We start from the raw sequence: 12,500 nt of genomic DNA on the forward strand, positions 1-12,500 counted from the left end.
GAGGGAGAGGAGAGTGTGTCAGGCGGTTCTGTAGAACAGTGGAACAGAGAGAGGAGGAGGGAGAGGAAAGTGTGTCAGGCGGTTCTGTAGAACAGTGGAACAGAGAGAGGAGGAGGGAGAGGAGAGTGTGTCAGGTGGTTCTGTAGAACAGTGGAACAGAGAGAGGAGGAGGGAGAGGAGAGTGTGTCAGGCGGTTCTGATCTGTGGAACAGAGAGAGGAGGAGGGAGAGGAGAATGTGTCAGGCGGTTCTGATCTGTGGAACAGAGAGAGGAGGAGGGAGATGAGAGTGTGTCAGGCGGTTCTGTAGAACAGTGGAACAGAGAGAGGAGGAGGGAGAGGAAATTGTGTCAGGCGGTTCTGATCTGTGGAACAGAGAGAGGAGGAGGGAGAGTGTGTTGCTGTTTAAGATGAAGGAGAACAGTACATTTTATTGTGAGCACGGCTCTTCTTTCTATGACAGCATACTGTCATTCCTGTTCCATTCACCCAGTTCAATGTAACGTCAATAGGTTCAGTCAACTACATGATATTCTAATGTTCCTAAACTCATCATTAGGTTGCTACAACCTGGCCTATGAATGCCAGTTTACAACATAGGTCGAGGTAATCAAGACAGTGGCACATTCAATACCGCCTTGCACACTCTTGCCTGCCTCTAGCTGATCATAACATTTTATTTTCCTTCCAAAAACAAAAACAAACTACACATGACAACAACTTACAGAGATGCACACGAACAATGACCCCCATCCCTAGTGCCTGGCCACACCCCCATCCCTACTGTGCCTGGCCACACCCCCATCCCTTGTGCCTGGCCCCATCCCTAGTGCCTTACCACACCTCTATCCCGAGTGCCTTTCCACACCCCCATCCCTACTGTGCCTGGCCACACCCCCATCCATTGTGCCTGGCCACACCCCCATCCCTACTGTGCCTGACCACACCCGCATCCTTGTAGTGCCTGGCCACACCCCCATCTCTAGTGCCTTACCACACCTCTATCCCTACCATGCTTGGCCACACCCACATCCATATGGTGCATGGCCACACCCCCATCCCGTGAGCCTTACCACACCCCCATCCCTACTGTGCCTGGCCACACCCACAGTCCCAATGGTGCATGGCCACACCCCCATCCCGAGTGCCTTACCACACCCCTATCCCTACTGTCCCTGGCCACACCCCCACCCTTAGTGCCATACCACACCCCCACCCTTAGTGCCATACCACACCCCCATCCCTATAGTGCCTGACCACACCCCCACCCCTAGTGCCAGACCACACCCCCATCCCTACTGTGCCTGGCCACACCCCCACCCGTAGTGCCTTACCACACCCCCATCCCTACTGTGCCTGGCCACACCCCCACCCGTAGTGCCTTACCACACCCCCATCCCTACTGTGCCTGGCCACACCCCCATCCCTACTGTGACTGGCCACACCCCCATCCCTTGTACCTGGCCACAACCCCATCCCTTGTGACTGGCCACACCCCCATCCCTTGTGCCTGGCCACACCCCCATCCCTTGTGACTGGCCACACCCCCATCCCTTGTGCCTGGCCACACCCCCATCCCTTGTGCCTGGCCACACCCCCATCCCTAGTGCCTGCATTATTGTTTGACACTTGGTCTTAACTTAAATAAATGTGTTTTTCTGTCGCTATTTCAATATTTACATAATACATATATTTTTACATTGAATCAATGATGTTTGACTTCCAAGTTTTCAGTATTTGTATTTTTCAAGATGAGTGATGAGAAGAGAATATTCCAGCCCATTTGAGTCTCTCTCTACACCCCCATATTGCCATGTCTAGAAATATGTTTACATTGAAATGAATCAAATCAAATGTATTTATAAAGCCCTTCATACATCAGCCGTTGTGCAGTGGAATTAGTGAATTTTGTCTCTGTTACACCTGGATCCATTTCCACTGTCTTTGTGCTTGTCTCCCCCCCCTCCCCCTCCAGGTGTCGCCCATCTTCCCCATTATCCCCTGTGTATTTATACCTGTGTTCTCTGTTGCCAGTTGGTCTCGTCAAGCGTGTTTTTTTTTACTCCTGTTTCCTTGAGCCACTGTTTCCTAGTTTTTCTGGTTTTTTATCATTCTGTCTGCCCTGACCCTGAGTCTGCCTGCCGTTCTGTACCTTTCAGACTCTGCCCTGACCCTGAGTCTGCCTGCCGTTCTGTACCTTTCAGACTCTGCCCTGGACTACCGGCAGAGCCTGCCCTTGACCTGTCCTCTACCTGCCCTTGACCTGTCCTCTACCTGTCCTCTACCTGCCCTTGACCTGTCCTCTGCCTGCCCCTGACCTGTCCTCTGCCTGCTGTTGACCTGTCCTTTGCCTGCCCTTGACCTCTCCTGTTCCTGCCCTTGACCTTTCCTGTTCCTGCCCTAGACCTGTCCTCTGCCTGCCGTTGACCTGTCCTTTGCCTGCCCTTAACCTGTCCTTGACCTGTCCTTTGCCTGCCCTTGACCTGTCCTTTGCCTGCCCTTGACCTGTCCTCTACCTGTCCTTGACTTGTCCTCTACCTGCCCTAGATCTGTCCTCTGCCTGTCCTTGACCTGTCCTTTCCCTGCCCTTGACCTGTCCTTGACCTGTCCTTTGCCTGCCCTCGACCTGTCCTTGACCTGTCCTTTGCCTGCCATTGACCTGTCCTCTACCTGCCCTTGACCTGTCCTTGACCTGTCCTCTACCTGCCCTTGACCTGTCCTTGACCTGTCCTTTGCCTGCCATTGACCTGTCCTCTGCCTGCCCCCCTGTTTATGTAGTGAACATCCGTTATTGTAAATGTCTGCATCTGGGTCGTTTCCTGAGCCGTCTCTTGTATAATAAATAAATGTTTAATAAATGTATTTATAATATGATAAAATAATATATATATAATATATAATAATATATGCATAAATTAAGCCAACATTTTCTTTAACTGTAATATCATTAGTTTACGCTTCAACTTTCCCTCCATTTTATGTTAACATCGGTTATTTTTAAATCTTGGTTCCAGTAGTTAATTATGTTTTTCAAAGATGTTCTCAGTTGGATATGTAGTTCTTCCTGATGAACGCCATTTTCCGACTCAAATAAAATACCCTGAAGGTTGCTCTGGTGTCCAAAAGATTTCAAAAATAGAAATTTCATGATATGTAACTTTTAAGTCGCATGTATTTAATAAAACGATCGACATAAAATGACTTTGTAATTATGTCATGGAAGTAAATGTATTTGCTGTTACCAATTCATCTACGTGTTTATGCCTTTAGTTTTCCTTTTACAAGACTCATTTAATCAGTGAATTCTGGAAAGCGATAGAAAGATTGTTCAGTAGGGTTGTGTTTATAGGGAGTGATATTGGGTCTTGTAAAATTCATTTTTTTTTTTCCCAATACTTATCTATATAATAAATAGGAACTGGTTGGGATGAGATTATTAAATATAAAAGCACTAAACTTCTCTCTAAAAGATTCACTGAATAAACAGTTATGTTTTGAATCCTAAATGTTAGATTACTTAGAAAAGCTCATCCACTGTTTAAAAATTGGCCTTTTTTTGCCTTTGCGCAGATTGCCATGTCTCATTTTCAATTAATAAAAAAATGAAACCTTTTTCAAATGATCATTCGTTTTTCAAACAAGTACTGCAGAGCTGGTTGCAATTTTAATTTCATCCCTGTGGAAAGATAAGACAAATATTACAGCAAATATTACAGCTGAACTCAAATGTGCTGGTTGATAAAATACCTGTATTTATGGGAAAAATGTTTGAAAATTGTATTTTGTTTTTAAATGATTTTTGTCAATTGGAGAGTTATGTCTTTCATGGAGTTATCAGAATTATATGGGAAGGTCTTCAGCGGGAGGAGCAGGTGGCAGCAGGAGGAGGCAGGTGGCATCGAGAGGAACCAGGTGGCAGCGAGAGGAACCAGGTGGCAGCGAGAGGAACCAGGTGGCAGCGAGAGGAACCAGGTGGCAGTGGGAGGAGGCAGGTGGCAGCAGGAGGAGGCAGGTGGCAGCGGGAGGAACCAGGTGGCAGCGAGAGGAACCAGGTGGCAGCGAGAGGAACCAGGTGGCAGCAGGAGGAGGCAGGTGGCAGCAGGAGGAGGCAGGTGGTAGCAGGAGGAACCAGTTGGAAGCGGGAGGAACCAGGTGGCAGCGGGAGGAAACAGGTGGCAGCAGGAGGAGGCAGGTGGCAGCAGGAGGAGGCAGGTGGCAGTGGGAGGAACCAGGTGGCAGCAGGAGGAGGCAGGTGGCAGCGAGAGGAGGCAGGTGGCAGCGGGAGGAGGCAGGTGGCAGCGGGAGGAGGCAGGTGGCAGCAGGAGGAGGCAGGTGGCAGTGAGAGGAGGCAGGTGGCAGCGGGAGGAGGCAGGTGGCAGCAGGAGGAGGCAGGTGGCAGCAGGAGGAGGCAGGTGGCAGCGAGAGGAGGCAGGTGGCAGCAGGAGGAGGCAGGTGGCAGCGGGAGGAGGCAGGTGGCAGCAGGAGGAGACAGGTGGCAGCGAGAGGAACCAGGTGGCAGCAGGAGGAGGCAGGTGGCACCAGGAGGAGGCATGTGGCAGCAGGAGGAGGCAGGTGGCAGCGGGAGGAACCAGATGGCAGCAGGAGGAACCAGGTGGCAGCAGGAGGAGGCAGGTGGCAGCAGGAAGATGCAGGTGGCAGCAGGTGAAGGCAGGGAACTGGTCTGTCTGCACCATATAAAATATCAAAACTGTTTCATTTGAGGACCAGGATGTTGACAGCTGTGCCAAACAGATTGTATAATAGTTGGGAAGAGATATCTTGCTATACCGATTGAAATATAAAACAACGTAAGATTCAAGACTTTTCAGCTAAAATTATTGTACAGCATTCTTGCCACTAACAACATGTTGAATATTTGGGATCATACAATCATTGTAGCTCTGCAGATGTTGTTGTGAGGATACAGAATCAATAGACCACTTGATTTGGTATTGCCCTCAGGTAGCCTGTTTCTGGTCTCAGGTTCAGGAATGCCTTAAAAAGCATAAGATTAATCTAAAATTGACTGATCCTAGAAATAGCATTGTTGGGAGATTTCGAGAGACCTGGTCATCAATTACTAATATACTAATATAGTTTGTAAAAGTATTTATGTTCTGTGGATTCTATTTGATTAGATAGATTCCAATTGTATGTTAAACATCACATCATAGTTGAAAGATATCTGGCGCACAGAATCACAAAGAGGATGTCCAGTAGAGATAGGTGGGATGGGCTGAAGGAAGCTGAGGGAAGCTGAGGGAAGCTGAAGGAAGCTGAGGGAAGCTGAGGGAAGCTGAGGGAAGCTGAGGGTTGGGAAGTGGAATTGGAGAGTGGGAGTGGAGTTGCATTTAAAGTCTGTTATAAGTCTGATTTTTTTACTTTGTCAGCTATGCCGTTCTAAAGGGGGTTATTTTTACCTGTAAGATTTATAGGAAGAGTATCATTATAAATTAAGTATGTTTTCATATTGTTGAGTGATGGAATAAAGTTACCTTTATATATGTGTTGTCTGTTGTCATCCTAAGTATTTCATATTTTTTGTGGTACGGTACATTTAAAGGATTGTTAAAAAATCGGGAGTTATTATTTTGAATTTTTCCTATAGTATTATTATTTTATTTTTTTGGAAACTTTATATTCATGTTTACCAATACTGATACCTGTTACATTTCAGGCCTGTCTAATTACTTCTGCAAGCGGTTCAATTGCAAGTGCAAACAGGAGGAGAGAGAGGACAGTAGTGGAGAGAGAGGACAGCAGTGGAGAGAGAGGACAGTAGTGGAGAGAGAGGACAGCAGTGGAGAGAGAGGACAGTAGTGGAGAGAGAGGACAGCAGTGGAGAGAGAGACAGTAGTGGAGAGAGAGACAGTAGTGGAGAGAGAGGGCAGTAGTGGAGAGAGAGACAGCAGTGGAGAGAGGACAGCAGTGGAGAGAGAGGACAGCAGTGGAGAGAGAGACAGTAGTGGAGAGAGAGACAGTAGTGGAGAGAGAGGGCAGTAGTGGAGAGAGAGACAGCAGTGGAGAGAGGACAGCAGTGGAGAGAGAGGACAGTAGTGGAGAGAGAGGACAGTAGTGGAGAGAGAGGACAGTAGTGGAGAGAGAGGACAGTAGTGGAGAGAGAGGACAGCAGTGGAGAGAGAGGACAGTAGTGGAGAGAGAGGACAGTAGTGGAGAGAGAGGACAGTAGTGGAGAGAGAGACAGTAGTGGAGAGAGAGGACAGTAGTGGAGAGAGAGGACAGCAGTGGAGAGAGAGACAGTAGTGGAGAGAGAGACAGTAGTGGAGAGAGAGACAGCAGTGGAGAGAGACAGTAGTGGAGAGAGACAGTAGTGGAGAGAGACAGTAGTGGAGAGAGAGGATATGCCTATCTTGTGTCTCTTTCTAAAGCATAATCATATATTGTATTATTTCATCAGATATTGTATTATTTTTGTATCTTTTTGCTTTAGGATATTTATACAATATTTTTATTACATTTATTATTTCAGCTGGAAAGTTGAAAGCTTACAAAGTTTTGAATTAAAAAGGCCATTCAAGACGATTTAAAACCTTTTGGGCATCAACAGCCATTATTGATGATATCGTATTGACAATCACGAGCTACAAAGGGAAAAAGTACATTTTAAAAAATTTGAGGAACTAAATAATAATTATTTTTTATTTTTTGGGGGGACGGCTGATAATACAGAGTTACTGTTGAGTCTGAGAAGGTTGTAGAACCAATCCCGATGTTTGATTCTGATCTACATTTTCATAGAAACTTTTAAAATTGTCATTAATCGCATAGTTTTTTTTCTAACAAGAGTTTCTATTGAAGAATATTAAAGCTAATCTATAGCAATAGCTAACATAGCTGGGGTGGGCATTCTATGTTGTTTTTCTATGTTTTCTATGTGTTTGGCCTGGTGTGGTTCCCAATCAGAGGCAGCTGTCTATCGTTGTCTCTGATTGAGAACCATACTCAGGCAGCCTGTTCCCACCTGTGTCTATCGTTGTCTCTGATTGAGAACCATACTTAGGTAGCCTTTTCCCCCCTGGTGTTTGTGGGTTGTTGCTTTCTGTTTTGCACCTGACGGAGCTGTTTCGGTTGTTCTTTTTTGTTACTTGGTATTTAGTGTTCAGTTCTATTTAATAAATGACGAACACGTACCACGCTGTGCCTTGGTCCTCACCTTCTTCCGCCAACGGACGTTACAGTGAGTTTATTTCTCACCTTCTTCCGCCAACGGCCGTTACAGTGAGTTTATTTCTCACCTTCTTCCGCCAACGGCCGTTACAGTGAGTTTATTTCTCACCTTCTTCCGCCAACGGCCGTTACAGTGAGTTTATTTCTCACCTTCTTCCGCCAACGGACGTTACAGTGAGTTTATTTCTCACCTTCTTCCGCCAACGGCCGTTACAGTGAGTTTATTTCTCACCTTCTTCCGCCAACGGCCGTTACAGTGAGTTTATTTCTCACCTTCTTCCGCCAACGGCCGTTACAGTGAGTTTATTTCTCACCTTCTTCCACCAACGACCGTTACAGTGAGTTTATTTCTCACCTTCTTCCACCAACGGCCGTTACAGTGAGTTTATTTCTCACCTTCTGTTTCCTTCAGTTTCTTTTCTGGGTAACAAAGGAAACACACGGAGGGAAGGAAACCACACAGTGTTAAAGGCTCTAGGGTGAATGTGAAGCAATGTAGAAGCGTTATTGCATTAGTCTCCTTCCAGAAAAAAAATCTCTGTAAATTATATAAATCAAGTATCAAAAGTATAGTATTTAATACCTGTAACGATACCAAAATAGAATTTAGATTTGAAGATAAAAGTTTAAGATCGTTTCTCCACCAGGGCGTCTATATGTTGACTCTTGAGAATACACCAGGACAAAGACGGAAAACAATTTAATTGCAAATTTATTCCACAAGAGAATACATGAAAAACAAATATTTTAACCTGGGAGAGAGAGAGAGAGAGCGAAAGAAAGACAACAAAGAGGTGACTGTCTGCTCTCCTCTACATGTTGTTGTCGGTCCACTCTCTCATTCCATTGTAGGCGTCCCTCTGTTGCTTGGCGTTGGCCCCTGTGGTATTCTTCAGATTGTCCTGGAACTGGCCGTGGTCCCAAACTCTCTTCAGGTAATCACCCGACAACTGGTCAGCCCTGTACGGAGAAGAGGCCAAAAACGATCCCTAATACGCTTGGAAATTGTGGACTTCACAAACTGTACATGTGAGCTAAACTCTCCTTCATTTACCAAAATAACTAGAATTCTCTGAAACTATGGTTGCATCTGAAATGGTAATTTATCCTTAATTTTATTTTATACGGATTTGACGAGAGCCCATTGAGCGCTTACATTTTTAAATGTAATTCTTCACATTTTTTGTATATTTTTTACATGGTAAAAAAATCCCCCGAAATTCAGTCAAGTTTACAAAATTCCCGGTACATCTTTTATATTACCGAGAATATTCCTACCTAGGCATGCCCCTCTCTTCCAACGTGCGGCCGTGTGCGGGTCCAATCCCCGGTACATCCCTCACAGACCGGTTTCCCATTGGCTCCGTGACAAAGCCCTGGTGCTTTTGAGAAGTGGTGGGGGGTCCTGTAGGGAGATAAAGGGAGACATCTGTAAAAACTACACTGAAGTCCACAAAAAATATACCTTCACTTGCTATAATATTGTTCGGTGGCAGGAATGATCTTTAAACTTTATTTTTGAACTTTTATAAATCATTGCATCATTTCACATTCTTAAGTCTGGATCAATCTGGACCCTTTCTTTCTAAAAATAATCTGCCGAAATTGTTGCAACCCCTACTACTAGCATGTTCAACCTCTCTTTCGTGTCGTCTGAGATTCCCAAAGATTGGAAAGCAGCTGCGGTCATCCAAGGGGAGGACACTCTTGACACAAACTGCTACAGACCTACGTATATCTATCCTACCCTGCCTTTCTAAGGTTTTCGAAAGCCAAGTCAACAAACAGATTACCGACCATTTCGAATCCCACAATACCTTCTCCGCTATGCAATCTGGTTTCCGAGCTGGTCATGGGTGCACCTCAACCACGCCCAAGGTCCTAAACGATATCTTAACCGCCATCGATAAGAAACAATACTGTGCAGCCGTATTCATTGACCTGGCCAAGGCTTTCGTCTCTGTCAATCACCACATCCTCATCGGCAGACTCGATAGCCTTGGTTTCTCAAATGATTGCCTTGCCTGGTTCACCAACTATTTCTCTGATAGAGTTCAGTGTGTCAAATCGGAGGGCCTGTTGTCCGGGCCTCTGGCAGTCTCTATGGGGGTGCCACAGGGTTCAATTCTTGGACCGACTCTCTTCTCTGTATACATCAATGATGTCGCTCTTGCTGCTGGTGAGTCTCTGATCCACCTCTACGCAGACGACACCATTCTGTATACTTCTATAGCCCTTCTTTGGACACTGTGTTAACTAACCTCCAGACGAGCTTCAATGCCATACAACTCTCCTTCCGTGGCCTCCAATTGCTCTTAAATACAAGTAAAACTAAATGCATGCTCTTCAACCGATCACTGCCTGCACCTGCCCGCCCGTCCAACATCACTACTCTGGACGGTTCTGTCTTAGAATATGTGGACAACTACAAATACCTAGGGGTCTGGTTAGACTGTAAAACCTCCTTCCAGACTTACATCAAACATCTACAATCCAAAGTTAAATCTAGAATTGGCTTCCTATTTTGCAACAAAGCCTCCTTCACTCATGCTGCCAAACATACCCTTGTAAAACTGACCATCCTATCAATCCTCGACTTCGGCGATGTCATTTACGAAATAGCTTCCAATACCCTACTCAATAAATTGGATGCAGTCTATCACAGTGCAATCCGTTTTGTCACCAAAGCCCCATACACTACCCACCACTGCGACCTGTACGCTCTCGTTGGCTGGCCCTCGCTTCATACTCGTCGCCAAACCCACTGGCTCCATGTCATACAAGACCCTGCTAGGTAAAGTCCACCCTTATCTCAGCTCGCTGGTCACCATAGCATCACCCACCTGTAGCACGCGCTCCAGCAGGTATATCTCTCTGGTCACCAAAAATCTCTGAAACTGGAAACACTTATCTCCCTCACTAGCTTGAAGCACCAACTGTCAGAGCAGCTCACAGATTACTGCACCTGTACATAGTCCATCTATAATTTAGCCCAAACAACTCTCTTTCCCTACTGTATTTATTTATTTTGCTCCTTTGCATCCCATTATTTCTATCTCTACCTTGCATATTCTACCACTGCAAATGTACAATTCCAGTGTTTTACTTGCTATATTGTATTTACTTTGCCACCATGGCTTTTTTTTGCCTTTACCTTCCTCATCTCACCTCATTTGCTCACATCGTATATAGACTTATTTTTCTACTGTATTATTGACTGTATGTTTGTTTTACTCCATGTGTAACTCTGTGTTGTTGAATGTGTCGAACTGCTTTGCTTTATCTTGGCCAGGTCGCAATTGTAAATGAGAACTTGTTCTCAACTTGCCTACCTGGTTAAATAAAGGTTAAATAAATAAAACTGAACCAGGACCCATCCTATCATATTACTGAACCAGAACCCATCCAATCGTATTACAACCTGATTACTGAACCAGAACCCATCCTATCATATTACTGAACCAGAACCCATCCAATCATATTACAACCTGATTACTGAACCAGAACCCATCCTATCATATTACAACCTGATTACTGAACCAGAACCCATCCTATCATATTACATCGTGATTACTGAACCAGAACCCATCCTATAATATTACATCCTGACAACTGAACCAGAACCCATCCTATAATATTACATCCTGATTACTGAACCAGAACCCATCCTATAATATTCTGATTACTGAACCAGAACCCATCCTATAATATTACATCCTGACTACTGAACCAGAACCCATCCTATAATATTACATCCTGACTACTGAACCAGAACCCATCATATTACATCCTGACTACTGAACCAGAACCCATCCTATCATATTACATCCTGACTACTGAACCAGAACCCATCATATTACATCCTGACTACTGAACCAGAACCCCTCCTATCATATTACATCCTGACTACTGAACCAGAACCCCTCCTATCATATTACATCCTGACTACTGAACCAGAACCCATCCTATCATATTACATCCTGACTACTGAACCAGAACCCATCATATTACATCCTGACTACTGAACCAGAACCCATCCTATCATATTACATCCTGACTACTGAACCAGAACCCATCCTATCATATTACATCCTGACTACTGAACCAGAACCCATCCTATCATATTACATCCTGATTACTGAACCAGAACCCATCCTATAATATTACATCCTGACTACTGAACCAGAACCCATCATATTACATCCTGATTACTGAACCAGAACCCATCCTATCATATTACATCCTGACTACTGAACCAGAACCCATCATATTACATCCTGACTACTGAACCAGAACCCATCCTATCATATTACATCCTGACTACTGAACCAGAACCCATCCTATTATATTACATCCTGACTACTGAACCAGAACCCATCCTATCATATTACATCCTGATTACTGAACCAGAACCCATCCTATCATATTCTGATTATCATCCCCTCATTTGCCAAAAAAACTTTTAATTGTTGGTCCAACTTTGAAAAGTTCACATCATGTCATAACAATATGGTGCCCAACTTCACAGTCATTGTGGCAAACAACCATTTGTCGATGCAATGCGACGTCTGCAATATAGTCAGGCAGTAGCATCACCTTTGTGTTCACAGGGAGGGACAATAGAAAAGGAGAGCTGAAAAATGTCCCCTTGAACACCTACGCATCAGCTAAATAAACTGTACTTTCCTCAATAACCTGTACTTTCCTCAATAACCTGTACTTTCCTCAATAAACTGTACTTTCCTCAATAACCTGTACTTTCCTCAATAAACTGTACTTTCCTAAATAAACTGTACTTTGCTAAATAAACTGTACTTTGCCATAATTTACCATAATAATTAAAATTTACAAAAGCCAATCACCAAATGTGCTCGAAAAAGTCAACTTTTCAGGAATTGAAAAAAAAAAAATATATATATATATATACATTTTCTGATCTTTTGTGATGTAGTTTTGGAAGTTGTTTTGAATGACTTTGATTGGTCCTACAGTCATGAAATATTTGCATGCAGTACTTTGATTGGCCAGCAGTACATGGAGGAGAATTTTGTTTTGTTTTTTTAAACGTTTTTTTAAACAAAAACATTAAAATGCTAAGGTTTTTACAGGACGCTGAAATTATTAAAATTTCCTTTCAATTAACCCAGTCACAATAGTACAAGTTACTACAAAATAAACATTTTAAAATAGAAAACAACACTTTTTTATTAGAAAAGTAAAATAAATAATAATTTAAAAAAGAACATGATCATATTTACCCAACACACAGTAAATGTGTTTTATGTGAAAGATGAAAGTTGGTCTTACCTTTCTT

The 12,500-nt window shown here is 44.1% G+C and overlaps 1 protein-coding gene across 1 annotated transcript in view; it reads right to left on the bottom strand.

Annotated features, from left to right (window-relative positions):
* Positions 1 to 7,998: 7,998 nt before the first annotated feature.
* Positions 7,999 to 12,500, bottom strand: part of LOC139388760 (barrier-to-autointegration factor-like) — a 4,514-nt gene continuing 12 nt past the window's right edge. The window contains exons 1-3 of the mRNA XM_071135669.1: positions 12,494 to 12,500; positions 8,465 to 8,591; positions 7,999 to 8,146 (exon numbers count right to left, since the gene is read on the bottom strand). The exon at positions 12,494 to 12,500 is cut by the window's right edge and continues 12 nt beyond it. Of these exons, the coding sequence (XP_070991770.1) occupies positions 7,999 to 8,146; positions 8,465 to 8,591; positions 12,494 to 12,500 (282 nt within the window). The remainder of the gene's footprint in view (positions 8,147 to 8,464; positions 8,592 to 12,493) is intronic.

This window comes from Oncorhynchus clarkii, chromosome 29 (assembly GCF_045791955.1).
Source record: "Oncorhynchus clarkii lewisi isolate Uvic-CL-2024 chromosome 29, UVic_Ocla_1.0, whole genome shotgun sequence".
Lineage (NCBI taxonomy): Eukaryota > Metazoa > Chordata > Actinopteri > Salmoniformes > Salmonidae > Oncorhynchus > Oncorhynchus clarkii.